At 38.0% G+C, this 16,034-nt stretch overlaps 1 protein-coding gene across 2 annotated transcripts in view; it reads right to left on the bottom strand.

The window, feature by feature from the left end:
• Positions 1–5,687: 5,687 nt before the first annotated feature.
• Positions 5,688–16,034, bottom strand: part of Ubqln1 (ubiquilin 1) — a 45,896-nt gene continuing 35,549 nt past the window's right edge. The window contains exons 8-11 of one of the 2 annotated variants that reach the window (XM_090329473.1): positions 13,705–13,788; positions 12,427–12,542; positions 12,029–12,197; positions 5,688–7,632 (exon numbers count right to left, since the gene is read on the bottom strand). In XM_090329473.1, the coding sequence (XP_090185599.1) occupies positions 7,480–7,632; positions 12,029–12,197; positions 12,427–12,542; positions 13,705–13,788 (522 nt within the window). In that variant the 3' untranslated portion in view covers positions 5,688–7,479. The remainder of the gene's footprint in view (positions 7,633–12,028; positions 12,198–12,426; positions 12,543–13,704; positions 13,789–16,034) is intronic. The other variant, XM_090329474.1, reaches the window with a different exon arrangement.

The following is a 16,034-nucleotide window of genomic DNA, read 5'->3' as shown; positions in this document are numbered from 1 at the left end:
CCTGGATAAAGTTTTGTTCAGCAGGACATAGAGGTCAAGAATTTAACAAGCTAGCTGCTGGACAAGGACAGCTTCTACCTCTCCACAGATCACTCCGCTAAGGCCTTGGAGTTCACACAAATGAGTCAAGCTTGAACAAGCCCATGTCAAAAATAAAATTTGGTAGCTTTTCCATCTAAGAGCCAGGTGGTAATACTTACCATTTTTGTGCTGGTCCAGAGGATTGAACTCAAGGCCTGGATGTTGGTCCTAAGCTCTTTTGTTTACAGATAAGTGCTCTAGCACTTGAACCTCAGCTCCACTTCTGGCTTTTTGATGGTTAATTGGAGATGAGTCTCATGGACTTTGCCTGGGCTGGCTTTTAATCTTGATCCTCACATCTCAGCCTCCTGAATAGTTAGGATTATAGGCAGGAGCCACTGGCACCTGCCTGTGACCAACTCTTTTAGGCTTCCAACAAGTAAACAGGTATTGCTTGTCTAAGCCTGTATCTGATTTATTTCACTTAACAAAATATTCTCTAGTCCCATCCATGATGCTGATAGAATCTCAACTTTTTATGCCTGAATACTATTTTACTATGTAGATATATGCCTCATTTAAAAAATTCAGTCACCCATCAATGGACATCTTAGTTTATTTCACATGTTGGTCATTGTGAATAGTGCTGTAATAGATATCTCTTGATTGATTTCTGAATTCCAGTAATGGAATTATTAGATATCATAGTTTTGTTTGGACTCTACTAATCAACATTTCCACCAACAGTGTCTTTTTCTGCATCCTTACCAGCTTCTTTTTTTTGGTAATAACCATTTTAATTGGCATTTGCTTTTTCCTGATTAATGATGCTGAATGTTGTTTTCTCATATACATCTTGCCCATTTCTTTTTATTGTATTCGTAAACTGTTTTGTTAAATGGCAACTCCTTTGTACAACTATAGATAATAAAAATCTGACCAAAAATCTATCCACATTATTTGATCATTTTTAATTGGCCCTTTTGCTGTTACTTGAAAAAGTCTGGATATTACAGGGAAGTGGTGCAACATTTGAGAGGGTGGAGCCTAGTGAAAGAAATGAGGTCATTCAGACTGGGCTTGAAGGGACACTGGGATCCCATCCTCATTTGTTCGTCAGCCACCAGGAGAGCAGCCACGTCTACCAGACGCTCTCACATGATCTTCTGCCTCACCACAGGTGTAAAGCAACAAGGCCAAGTGACTGTGAAGCAAACCTTGAAACCATGAATCAAAATTAACTATTTCACATTGATTTTTCTCAGGTACTTTGTCACAGGTAAGGGAGCCAATATATCAATTCACTGTTTGCAAATATTTTCTTTTGCTCTGTAAACTAAGCTTAGTCTGATATGACCCCATGTCCAGTTTGGCTTTTGATGCTTGCACTTATGGTGTTTTTATTTCCCCTATCTTTTTTTGTAATTTCAGAGTCTCTGGTGTGACATTCATTTTAATTGAATTTTGTCTATGGGGAGATTTAAGGAGCTAGTTTTATTTACCCGTATCTGTTCATCCAGTTTCCCCACAACCATTTATTGAACAGACTGCCTTTTCTCCAATATGTTTCTGATGTGTCTTTGTTGAAAATGGGCTAAAACACAGATTAATATGTGGACTTTCTGTTCTGTTCCATCCTCTATGTAATTATTTTAGTTATGACAGCTTTGTGGTGTTTGAAGTTAAGTGTTACAAATACCTCCAAATCTTTTTTTGATCAGGATTGCTTTTGGTTATCCTGCATCTCTTTTAGTTCCTCATACTTTTTACCCCCATTTGGGTTGCTTTGGATAATGTACATTTTAACAATATTAAATTCTCCCACCTATGAAGTCTGAAGTTATCTTTCCATTTCCTTGTTTGTCCTCTTCAGTTTTGTCACTGTCTTGTCTTTCTTCCATTGTGCACATTTCCCTTTCTTAGTTTTCTTGGCACTATTGTGAATAACACAGCATTTTCTTTTTTTTTTGGGGGGGGGCAAGTAAGATTGTTTATGACAATATTTTTCCATAGTTTCATTAACATCAATTAGTTCTCTAAGAGGGTTTCATTTTAAGATATCCAGAAATGCATACACGACTTTGTGTTCTCCCCCTCCATCATTCTCCATCTTCCTCCCCACCTTCCTAAGCCAATCTCAACATTGTCACACACGTATATAAGGTTTTAGCTACATCCACAGTCGTTGTTGCCTTCCTCCTGCTTCTAATACTCTAGACAGGAGTTCTTTCACAAACTTGCCATTCATTTTTAAAGATCATAACAGCATTTTCAAAACCCATTTCAAGCAATCTGTTATGTAAAAGTGCTTCTGTTGCTTCCTTCTTCATGTCTCAAATATGCAAATCAAAGACATGGCCTAGTTCAAGAACCACCACCACCCAGAACCCAGACATCAACTCTTAAGGAGGTAGAGGACCAAATCCTGAGGTCCATGTGTTTTGTCAAAGCAGCGTAGGTCTTGTAGGTGACACAGGCAAATTCTAGGGCCATGAATCAATGTATGGAGGCTACTGACACACCTATAAAGCCCAAGGAAGTATGTCCATAAGCCCAAAGGATGTCAACTGGGATTTTGGCCTAGAGGTAGAGTGCTTGCCTAGCATGCACAGAAACACAGGTTTGATTCCTCAGTAGCATATACGTAGAAAAAGCTGGAAGTGGTGCTGTGGCTTAAGTAGTAGAGTTTTAGCCTTAAGAAAGCCTAAGGACAGTGCTCAGGCCCTGAGTTCAAGGATTGGCCCCAGGATTGGCCAAAAATACAAAACAAAACATCCAAAACAAACAAAAAAACCCCCTCAAAATAGGAAATCTTCATGACTCTGAATTTGGCAAATGATTTTCAGATGCCACCAAAAGCATAACCAATTATTCAAAACAGAAAAACTGCATTACAAATAGAGAAAAGTCCTGAATAGTTGTCTTTCCAATGAAGATATATATATTATATAGTAAGCCAATAAACACAAAATATGCTAGCCTCCAGTAAGTCATTAGGGTAATGTAATCAAAATCACAAAAAGATATATGTGTAATACCTACCAGGATCAGTGTAATAAAATTATTAGCAGGGATATAGAAAAACTGGAACCTACATGCTAATGATGGAAAATCCTCAGACATACAAGGAGTGAATATGCCATAGAACTTGTGTAAAAGAAGTCTAAAAGGAACAAAAGGCATATGGTATCGTTAATATGTGGCTATTAGATCCAAACAGAACAAAAACAATGACTCAATATTTGTGTACCCAACATTACAGACATGGTATTGAAAATATATAAACATAGAACTGCAGACATAAAAATTTATGACTCTATAGACATGTTTTATTACATAGATTAATATGTACCTATGACATAGGTACAGCTTAATTTTAATTATGTTCTAAAATCAAAGTGCCAGTGATTGTATATAGAAATTCCCTTCTTTTTTAAAAAAATTTTTTAAATTAATTTATTAACGTTGATTTTTACATCATATTTTAAATGACAAGTTTAACAAACAAGTGTTCAAGGAGGGAAAGAGCTTTCCTTCTTGAATACTTGTTTGTTAAACATGTCATTTGAACTATGACAAAAATCAATGTTAATAAATTCTTTAATAAAAATGAGAAAAAAGTAAGTCTACACAAATGATTATAAATCCCAATAAGGAATTTGGCTCCAAACCACCCCCCACTTTTTTTTTTTTAAAGGAAACTGAGTTGAGAGCTTCAACCCTTGCCTAGTTCTAATCTAAGGAAATAGTGGAAAAGGAGGAGCAAGCTATGAGTTAAGAGAGACAGACTGTATTTTAAACATAAGTCAGAAACATGTTAAGAGTGTATAAACTTGAACTACAAACTGAAGGTTTGCTTCTGCATTCTCCCATCTTCAGTGACAATCCCAATTTCCTTCTATTCAATCTTACCCAAATAAAACTGGGGGTGGGGGGAAGCCTCTGACTCACAAATGATTAAAGGTGCCACTATTACTAAAAATAAGCATGGAAAACAATGACAAGACAAATCCTTGCCCTTATATCTTAGCTCAACAAAGTTACTACTTAAAAAGAAAAAAAAATATTCTAAGAATTGAAAGCTAGCAGTAACTAAGTCCTCCCTCTATCCACACACTTATCATTTTCATTAAAACATTAACATGTACATGTTCAGTTTTCTAGTCTGAAACACAATGCAAACTTCTACACTACCACCACACCTCTCCCTCTCACTGCCCCAATCCTGATTCTCACCTCACAGCTGGACCTGCTCATAAGCACGGTTCATACCTGTAATCACACGAGACACAGATCAGAAAAATCACTGGGCTTCGTGTAGTGTGTGTATGTGTGTGTGTGGGGGGGGAGTGTAGGAATACCTCAACAAAAAAGCTAGGTAGAGTGGCACAAACCTATCATATACTTGGGAGGTGAAAAAATTTGTAATACTGCTAGTATAAGCAAAAATGCAAGTAAAAAATATAAAGTAAAAAAGGGGCAGTAGTGTGGCTCCAGTGGCAAATAAAGAACTTGATAGCAAAGTGGGGCTGTGGCACCAGGGGTAGGGCAGTAGCCTTGAACTGAAGAGCTCAGGGACAGTGCCCAGGCCCAGAGTTCAAGCCCCATGACCAAAAAAAAAAAAAAAAAAAAGAACTTGCTATCAAGTGTGAGAGACTCAGTTCACCCCAATACATCCAGAAAAGGAGGGCAGAGTCCTTGATGCCTCTTCTGTCTAAAGCTCCATGACAAGACCCTTTCCTTAAGTAAATCCAAAGGCTACCATGCAAGCCATGGTGAATACATGAAGCAGCAGGATTTCACACCGCTCATCACACCAAACTCCGTGCGACCAAGTTTGCTTGCTTGCAATGCCTTCTCCTGGTTTTCTTATCTACCTTAAATCTGCTTTGTAGCTTAATTCCTCAAATCATCTTCTCAACATTCCCAATTTATTTTGAGCTAGGTATCCATTCTTATTATGTCCAATAACCAGGGGCCCTTCTCTAGCCTATCTGATCTAAACATTTGACTACTGCTTCTATTCAGTGTGTGTGAATTTCATGCCAGAAAATGAAAAATTCTAATTCTGAACCTTTTTACCAAATGTTTAAATATAAACGTATTAGAAACAAACAACAAAAATCATGATATTCTAGCAGCTTACAGACTGCCTAGTCCAGACTACCCAGGCTTAATCACCATTTACAATGAAGAAATCATGATACCTTACTGAAAATTCACCAAATAACAAGCTGAAATCAAAAGAGAAATAGAGCCCAGCACACAGCCTAGTTTTTGCCTAGCCATTCCTAGCTTAACAGTGTTTGTGATGTTTTAGAGTTCAAAAATTCATTGAATAAACTGTGATAAAGATCTAAGCCCAGTGCCAGTGACTCACACCTGTAATCCTAGTTACTCAGGAACCTAAGAAATGGGGATTGTGGTTCAAAGCCAGCCCAGGTATGAAAGTCTGTGAGACTCTTATCTCCAATTAATCACCACAAAACAGGAAGTGGTGCTGTGACTCAAGGAGTAGAGCTCAGAGATAGTGCCTAGGCCCTGAGTTCAAGCCCCACAACTGACAAAAAAAAAAATCAACTCCAATAGCCTTTAATAGACATGTTTAGGGAAAATAAAATGAAGACTTTTTTTTTCTTTCTACAAAAGAGGCAAGACATATCAAGTTGTGAAAGCTAGAGATTTATTGTTATTTTGTGATTAATAAATCATCAAATTGGTTATGATACTGTCCCACACTGTACACCACCAATCACCGGTACAAAAGTCTAGCAAAGACACATGAATTCCATCCATAACAATCTCCTCTAAGCATGCCTCCACCCTGACCTTTGTACATGCTTTCCTCCTGGGGAAAATGTCAAAACAGTGAATGCACTGGTGGGCAACCTGGCCTCCTGACCTTTTTTAGTAGCAAGCAACTTACAGAAGTAATGGAATTCAACTTGTATTTCCCTTGATTTTACTGGTCTGAATTCATTTTAGGTTATTTTAACATTGTAATTTTCCTGTAACTGTACACAAGAGAATATAATGACCTAAGAGAATACTGAACCAGAGTCAGCCAAATATATTTCTGACCCTAAAGTTATGTTTTAATTGGTCCTAAAGGAATGTACCATCCCAACAATTTGAGAGTTAGACAAACAGAACTTCTTTGGGAAAGGAAGAAAAAGGCTATGGATTAGCCAAATGTACTCAACATTGTTTAAACGGCTCTTTTGTTTTTCACCCCGAATGATACTTCATTACTACACTATATGCACAAAAATCCTAACAGAATCTTGGTTGCCAGTATTATTTAGTTTAGGGCTGGCCCAACCCAAGATAGATTCCGTCTCACCCCCCACCCCCATTCGCCCTTCTCTGAGGCTCTGAAAAGCACAATATTGAACTATTTCTTAGAACTATCCAAACACTTCAGAAACAACTGGCTCACAAATCATTTTAAATTCATGTATTGCCTGTACATGAGAAAACTGATAAACCCAAAAGATAGTTCTATTTTTATGTGGCAATTAAAAACTGAAACATCAACACTTTCGGTGAAAGCAACATTTCAATTACAAATTGTAATGCCTATTAAACTACCTAAGGGAGAAGCTGAAAAGTTCTAGGCAAATGCATTTGGGGTATACTACAGTGCTCCTTCAGTAAGCACAGAGATTAAGGTAATTTTACAGTCAATCTGTGAATGCTGAGACAAAGTTACATTATGTTGTCTACACAATTAAATGTCCTATAACAGATAACCAGAATCAGCTTTTCCTTATTTTCAACAAACCTGACTGGCACTTCTGCTGAGAGATGTTTAGCAAAGATGCTGTAAGATTCTATACAACTAGGAAATACTTAACTTTCAGAGTATTTCCTTATCTTTACTTTTTTGGTTACAGGTGTTTTTGTTCAGATAACCTATAATGTTTCTAGAAATGCAATTCCAAATGTGCATACTGTATTGTATACAAAGAAAAAATTATCAATAGTATAAATCTTACAGCATTTGCAAAAATACATGCCAAAGTCACAATAAGCAATATTGTACTACAAATTACAGAGCGCAAATGATTTGCTTCTTTTTTAATGCTTTTATTCTACATAAATTACTACCATAGGCTAATGTTAAAAAGCAAATAAATTGGACAGATGCAGGACAAAAATCTGTTCACCCAATTATAAAAGGTGTTTTTTTTTTAAAAAAAATTACAATAAATGCAGAAGTGTTTAATGCATGCAGTAGCCTTAAATGAAAAAGCATTGATTCCCACTGTTCCAAAAAAGAAAAATACAGAAAAACCCACACATCTTACTGTACTCCACCTTAAAATGCCATCATATTGGGTTGTTTATAACAGCACAGAATTCCAAGAGTCAAAATGAAATAAAGCAGGTATTTTAAAGATTTAAGAGCCGTTATCAAAAATAAATTACATTTTTTTCCAAGATACAGAAATGCTGCTATGATGGTTGGGAGCCCAGTAACCGTTCAATAGCTGCATTGATATCACCTCCTGTTGCTATTAGTGCTTGTAAGTTTGCTTCGCGGTTCAAAAATCCCATTGCACTGAGCTGCTCCAGTTGTTGCTGAAATCTGACTTCAGGATTCTGTAGCTGTCAAAAAAAGGAAAAAAGTGAAATGCTAAATAAGGCAAATCAGTTCATGGCATGCCCCCTTTGTACAGGTTCTGGGTCTTCACACTGGCTTGGCCTTCTTGCTCAGAGTCAATGGATGTTCCACTACTCCTAGACTATCTTGGACTTCCCTGCAGGGGCTGGCTTTATGGGCTGCATGGCTGTCTTAGCCAAGTAAGGATTAAAGGCACCAAGCTACTTACACATGGTTTTAAAATACATTTTAGATATCATTTAATACTCAACTTTTAAAGCACTGTCTCTTTAAACAAATCTAAAGTTCTTGAAAGTTAATTTGCAGGGCCAGGAGCATAGTAATAGAGTGCTTACGTAGCATGAACAAAGCCTTGGGTTTGATTCCACAGTACCACATACTCAGAAAAGGCAAGAAGTGGTGCTATGGCTCAAGCAGCAGAGCAGTAGCCTCTAGCAAAAAGTGTCCAAGGAGACTGGCGGCTCACGCCTGTCATCCTAGCTACTCAGGAGGTTGAGATCTGAGGATCAAGGTTCAAAGCCAGCCCAGGCACAAAAGGACCTAAGACTCTTATCTCCAATTAACCTCTAGAAAATGGGAAGTGGGGCTTGGCTAAAGGGTAAGGCCTTGAGCTGAAGAGCTCAGGGACAGAGCCCAGGACCAGAGATAGGGTGGTAGCCTAGAGCTGAAGAGCTCAGGGACAGTATCCTGGCCGAGTTCAAGCCACATGATCCCCCCCCCACACACAAAAGGTATCCAAGGACAGGGCCCATAAGATACACACACACACACACACACACAAAAAGGTATCCAAGGACAGGGCCCACAAGATACACACATACACATACACACACACACACACACACACACACACAAAAGGTATCCAAGGACAGGGCCCACAAGATACACACATACATACACACACACACACACACACACACACACACACACACACACACACACACACACAAAAGGTATCCAAGGACAGGGCCCACAAGATACACACATACATACACACACAAAAAAGGTATCCAAGGACAGGGCCCACAAGATACACACATACACACACACACACACAAAAAAGGTATCCAAGGACAGGGCCCACAAGATACACACATACACACACACACACACACACATACACACACACACAAAAGGTATCCAAGGACAGGGCCCACAAGATACACACATACATACACACACACACACACACACACACACACACACACACACACACACACACACAAAAGGTATCCAAGGACAGGGCCCACAAGATACACACATACACACACAAAAAAGGTATCCAAGGACAGGGCCCACAAGATACACACATACACACACACACACACACACACACAAGGTATCCAAGGACAGGGCCCACAAGATACACACATACACACACACACACAGAAAAAAGGTATCCAAGGACAGGGCCCACAAGATACACACATACACACACACACACACAAAAGGTATCCAAGGACAGGGCCCACAAGATACACACACACACACACACACACACACACACACACACACACACACACAAAAGGTATCCAAGGACAGGGCCCAGGCCCTCAGTTCAAGCCCCAGGACTGGCAAAAGAATAAAAAAAAAAGTCAATTTGCACCAGGCGCCTGTGGCTCATGCCTGTAATTCTGATAACTCGGAAGGCTGAGAGCTGAGGATCATGGTTCAAAGCCAGCCCAGGCAGGAAAGTCCATAAGACTCATCTCCAATTTACCAGCAGCTGGGACAATTTGCATCTTATATTATCCTACTCTAAGCCTAAATGACCATGTCAAACAGATCATATATTATTCTGCCTTTAATAACATAAAAAGCTTTACTAATAAAACCACATTACTTTAGAGGCTCATAATCAAGCAGAAAAACTTAAAAATATGTGTATAAATAGACTGAAATTGAAGGAATTCTTTTATGCAGCTACTGATCAGTTGAGTGCCTTGCTCTCACATTAAATAATGTCCCAATGAAATCTCAAATACAGGCTCAATCTAAATGTTAGCTATTGAATTCCCATTTCAGATCCACAAACTATACTCCTAACCCTGATAATTCAAGTACAAGGTATCTGGTATCTTCAGAAATAAGCTAAATAGGGCCAGGAATTTGCTTTAGTGGTTAATAGTGCTTGCCTAGCGTAGGTTCAATTCCTTGGTACCACATACATAGAAAAAAAAATGCTGAAAGTGGCACTATGGCTCAAGTGGTAGAGCTCTATTTTTGAGAAAGCCCAAGGACAATGCTCAGGCCCTGAGCTCAAGCCCAGGACTGGCAAAAAACAAACAAACAAACAAAAGAAATAAGCTAAATAAAAACACACGAGTCAACACTGTTCTGTCTGGTAATGGTGAGAAAGGCTTACAGGCTGTTCAAGCTATATAACAGTTCTGTCCAAAACTCAACATCTTTTTTTATTCAATGAACGCTTACTAAACACCCAGGTAGCAAGAATTCAAACACATGTAAAACAGCATTCTCCCTTTATTGCATTAAGGTAAAAACAACACCAAAAAACCCACATCTGGGAGCTGGGCATGGTAGCTCATGTTTATAATCTTATTCAGGAGTCTGAGACCTGACGACTGAGGTTTAAAGGCAGCCCAGGCAGAGAAATCAAAGAGACTCTATCTCCAATTAACTTGCAAAATGCCATACTGGGACATCGCTGAAGTGGTAGAGCACCAGTGATGAGTAAAAAGGCTGAAAGCAAGAGGTCCAGAGTTTAAGCCCTGGTACTGTCACTTAAAAAAAACAAAACAAGGGACCAGAAGCATGGCCTTTTGGACAATGTCACCCTTTCCCTTGCTTTCTCCTGGCTTTCCCTCCCATCCCACCCACAAGTTGTATACCTCGTTTTCAACACAATGTCCAGGGAGTACCATTGTTGACTGGGTCACCTTTTGTCCCTCCATTTCTGTGCCTCCCGATACCTTCCCAAAGACAGATAGACAAACTATAATTTTTATTTTATTTTTTTCTTTTTATTTTGCCAGTCCTGGGCTTGAGCTTAAGGCCTGAGCACTGTCCTTGGACTTTCTCAAGGCTAGAGCTCTACCACCTGAACCTCAGCACCACTTCTGGCTTTTTTCTATGTATGTGGTACCGAGGAATCGAACCTGGGTCTTCATGCATGCTAGGCAAGCACTTTAACCACTAGGCCAAACTCCTGGCCCCTATAATTTTTCAAGTAAAAAAGACTGATACGGTTGTCCTACAGTACTAAGGACATCTAATTTCTATTTCTGACAAACTTTTATAAAACAAATCCATTTCAAATGAATTTCAAACACTGCCTTCATTCATCAAAGTACTTTTTAAAAAGGATGCTTCCATAAGTTATGGTCTGAGCCAGATGCCGGCGGCCTAGGCCTAAAATCCTACTTAGACAATGAGATGGGAAGAATCACAATTCAAGGTGAGGCTTGAAGGCAGATCCCTTTCTCAATAAATACTGGGTACGGCAGCAAACACCTGTCTTCCTACCTCATGGGAATCAGATATCAAGAGGATGATAGTTACAGAACAGCCCAGGTAAAAAATGTTCACAAGGAGTTTGGCCTAGTGGTAGAGTGCTTGCCTAGCATGCACAAAGACCCAGGTTCAATTCCTCGGTACCACATACATAGAAAAACTGGAAGTGGTGCTGTGGCTCAAGTGGTAGAACACTAGCCTTGAGGAAAGCCGAAGGATAGAGCTCAGGCCCCAAGTTCAAGCCCCAGGACAGGCAAAATTTAGTAATAATTTAAAAACAAGGATCCAGGAATTTGGCCTAGTGGTAGAGTGTTTGCCTAGCATGCACGAAGACCCGGGTTTGATTCCTCGGAACCACATACATAGAAAAAAGCCAGAAATAGTGCTGTGGCTCTAGTGGTAAAGCTCTAGCCTTGAGAAAGCCCAAGGACAGCGCCTAGGCCCTGAGTTCAAGCCCAGAACTGGCAAAAAACAAAAACATTCGCAGGACATAGTCAGGGATAGTGGGAAGCCTAAAATAGACAGAGGTCTGTGTGTGTGCCTGGGCAGACAGTAAAATTCTGTCTCAAATGTAACAGTGGGAAATAAAGGTAGAGGAGGAGGCTTAGATGTAGAATGGTTCAGTGGTACAGCATCTGCTTTGCAAATGAAGGCCTTAAATTCAAAATCCAGCATTACAAAAAGAAAAGAAAAAAATTACAGGCTAAAGCATTCTTTCCCACTTTACTATCTGGTATAACAATTAACATCCCATCATAGTACAGTATGTTTCTACATTCAATAATCTACAAACAGTACTTTTTATTAGTCTACATACGAAAGGGCAGTTATTGCCCTTTCCTTTTTGGAAATTCTTAAATGTCTAATAATTGAAAGAAACTTGAACAACAAAAAAACTCCTGCTACCTGTGGGTTTACTCCAGCCAAAGCCTGCAGCATTTGTTGAATGAACTGCTGGTGTCCAGGTTGTTCAGTAGTTCCTGCAGGGCTTGTGTTTTCACTAGGTGCAGTGTTAGCACCATTGGTTCCTGAAGGGCCTCCAGTGCTTCCCAATGCCCCCAAGCCAGGATTAAACCTAGGGGAAAAGTACATATGAGTAACAAACCTAAATTCTTGCAAAACTAGAAGCCAGATCAGGTGGAAAATCAGTTATATTTTAACATAATATTGGCTAAGTTATCCTCTTAAAATGATTATCTGTAACTTTGAAAACTGAAAGCAATCTTAACAAAAAAGGCAAAAGAACATTAAATCTGAGATCTTCATTGTAACTTTTATACACAAACTTCCCTGAGTAACCCTACCCTGGGATGAGGCCGGGGGCTTCCGTAGCCAATGTCTGTAAGCCCTGCTGAATCTGCAGCAAGGCCTGCATTGCTCTAGGGTTGGACATTGCTGATAATGTATCAGGATTCTGCATCTAAGGGGAAACAAAACAAAACAAAATAGTATCAGAAAAAGAAAATAGTAGATATATTTAGATTTTTTTGTGTTGCTATATTTTTGGAGAAAATTAAAAATCTTACTCCCAGACCCTGGTAGTCCATTAATTTCTCCCCAAAATAAACACAAATCTGCTTCTTTGACAGCAAACCTAGTGTACAAAATATTAGTTGACCTTATCCCAAATCAAACATAAAAGTCATTTCAGAACTACTTTGAAAACCACAAGTTTTCTTCTGTCCCTCCAAAAGAACAAAGTTCCATTCAGTGGGGGAGGGGGGACAGAGTGCTTGGAGCCACAAGTATTTTTGGTGCCAATTACCCATAATGTACACTCTAAAACAAAAGTTCCAAATCTGAAGATAAAATGTGCCCTAAGTTTTTAAGTTTCACCTATTTCCAAATATCCACCACTTGACTGACCAGCTAGACTTATATCATCACATAGATCAAGGACACTAACCAACCTTGCAGAATGGTTTGCAAGCCTGACAATCGTTTACATAAATACCACCATTTCAAGAACACCACAAATGACTTCCTTTGTCTTCTTAAATAATAAAGCACAATGGCAACCTTAAGTACTTTTATGTATATATATATATATATATATATATATATATATATATAATAAAACCTCCCTTATATGACAACACTGACAATTGTATTCTTACTAATTCCAAGTTTGAGAAAATGAGATCTACCCCTCAGAGAAAACAGGCATTCTACTAATTTAGGAAAAACCAAACCAAACCTGTACAGTAGGATAGGGTAGCTCTTTCCTGTCTGTCACTCAAGGTTAGTTAAACCATAAAGTATAATGTAACGCAAGGAAGCAATTCAAAGTTAATAAAATGAAAGAAATGGCTCATGATATTAACAAAGCATTCAAAATCCTAAACCCTTAAAAACAAAACAAGATGGTTCTTTTCTCAAAATTTACATTTCAGAAATACAAGCAAAAAATTAGCAGTGAAATGGGAATCAGGTAGGATTAAGATGAATTCGCTGCAAGGAACTGACAGCACTTATATGCTGTTTAGCAATTTGCTATCAGCCAGAAAGGTGCAAGGAAGTTTTCATCAAAAGTTTTTCAAGCAAATCATTATGGAAGATATCTAGCATCTCTTCTTACTCACTTGTTGGAGAAAAGTTGGGAGTTGTTGTCTCATTTGTTCTTGAAGCTGAGGATTTCCAGCAAATAGGGGATTATTCAGCATCATCTATGGGGCAAGTGTTCAAACAATTTTAACTAGAAATATCTAAAACAAGTAATGTACCTTGTTTACTATTCTATCTTCCTCCAAATGCCTAATCTGGCACTTGGAAAGGAGGAAGGTAGAACATAGATTTAAAAAAAGGAAAAGGGAAAATACTATCCTGAAGGATCTTCAAAAAACAAAAACAAAAAATAAAGGTATCTTCTCTCTCAACAAGAATGGTGAATATGATCATGACATGCAAGATCCTAAAAAATAAATCATTTTCTTAAATTTTTTTTTCTTGAGCAAAAGTGAGTTTTTGCCTTTGAAAGAAAAATGGAAGTAACCAGTTCTTATGATGTATTTTTCAACTACACTGTCCGAAGAAACATAAGCATCAATATATACATGTTGCTTGCTTAGAAACCTCCACACAAATGGCAAGCACAGAGAAAATCCAGATCTGGAATCACTGTCTCTACCTATTACAAAACAACTAATATTAGGTCCAGAAAAATAACACCACAAAACATCAACCAACTTGCCAGAGAAATGAAGCTGCTAGGTGAAAAACAGCCAAAACTAGCACCAACAGTCCTCTGGAGAACATGCTAAAATGCTTTAAGACTTGAAAGATGTAAGTCCCTTTAAGAAGACGAAGATTGGCATCTGGATTTCAACTAACTACCACTATAGATGAAAGTGGCGCATCACCTAACCTTCAAATAGGTTAAACAATTTTTAAACGTCATGGTTAATATTAACATGTTAGATACCTGAAATAAGATTACAATACACAATCAGCAAAACCAGAAAACAAATAAATTACCTTAAGCTTCAAAAAAAGCCAAATTTCATACCACTTTTCTCAAAGTGAAAAATCAACTAACAATGATTTACTGATGGCCTATTTCTCTGCCCAATGTCTGGGAAACATAATGCTTGCCCTCAACAGCAGGTTATATAAAAATGCTGAAATAATTTCCATCTCCCACTATCTAGTCATCTATCACTGCAATGCAGATCACTTAACACAATAAAGTAGAAAGAATAATGTTTTATGGATATATAGTATTTATATATAGTATTTCAAAGTAACCAATAAAATACCTACGGAGGCCAACAAATCAGATTCTTTTTTCTTTCTTTCTGCCTTTCTTTTGGGGGGGGGCTGGTCCTTGGGCTCAAACTCAGAGCCTGTCCTTGAACCTTTTCAAGGCTAGCACTCTACCACTTGAGCCATAGCACCACTTTTGGTCTTTTCTATGTATGTGGTACCAAGGAATTGAACCCAGGGTTTCATACATGCTAGGCAAGCACTCCAACACCAGGCTGTGATTCTGGCCCCACAAAAGTGCCTCTTTATTAGTTCTAAATACCTCTTGGCTATGAATGTATAAGTACCACTTTTACTTTTGAAGATTTATGTTACTAAAGCTAATCTAGGGGGGAAAAAATCTTAAAACATAGTCATTCGTTCTCAGAAAATCATCTCTTTTGAATGTATCTCTCTTTACCTAGCTTTACACCAGTTAGGTTATTACATTTAAGATCTCTAACACTAAAAAGTAAAAAATAATTTTAAAATAAGCTTTCATATTCTAATACAGAGTACACTGTAAAAGTTTCTTAGTTCTTCTAAATTAAAGGCATCCTTATCTAATACTTTGTCAACATTTTGCTTTAGAGTGAAAAAAAATATGTGGGAGTTGTTAATGTCCTCTGCAAATGTAAAAGCATTGTATATAGCTAGGAATATTCTTAAGTCAAATTTGAAAAGGATGAACATCCGGTACTATTAAATATCTATTTTATAATGTATAAATATAATCACTATAAACATTTTGTTCCAATTTTTTATTTTTCCCTTTTCCCCAATTTTAAACAAAATTGGGAATTTTTCAGCTTTTTTTCACTGTTAACTCAGGCCTTTAAAACTAGTTATTTGAGTCTCGTAATTTTCAAATTAATAAAATGGGCTTCAATAAACTACCAGCAATGTAAAATATTTTAGATACAAAAATTACTCTTGATCTTAGAGCCAAACAGTGGTAGCTTATACCTGTAATACCTACATAGGAAGTGATGAATGTGAGGATCATAGTTCAAGGCCAGCACAGTAGAAAAAATTATACAAGATGGACTTTTACAGGAAGGAAGCTGGGCCTTGGTAGCAGAGGCCTGTCATCTCATCAATGACAAGAATCCTAAAATAGATGGACTGTAGTATAGACATACACTGAAGCAGATAATGAGACCCTATTTTA

Source organism: Megascapheus bottae, chromosome 3 (assembly GCF_031878675.1).
Source record: "Megascapheus bottae isolate mThoBot1 chromosome 3, mThoBot2.hap1, whole genome shotgun sequence".
Classification (NCBI taxonomy): domain Eukaryota; kingdom Metazoa; phylum Chordata; class Mammalia; order Rodentia; family Geomyidae; genus Megascapheus; species Megascapheus bottae.
Note: the sequence above shows the minus strand (reverse complement) of the source record. Positions and strands in the feature narration are given on the sequence as shown.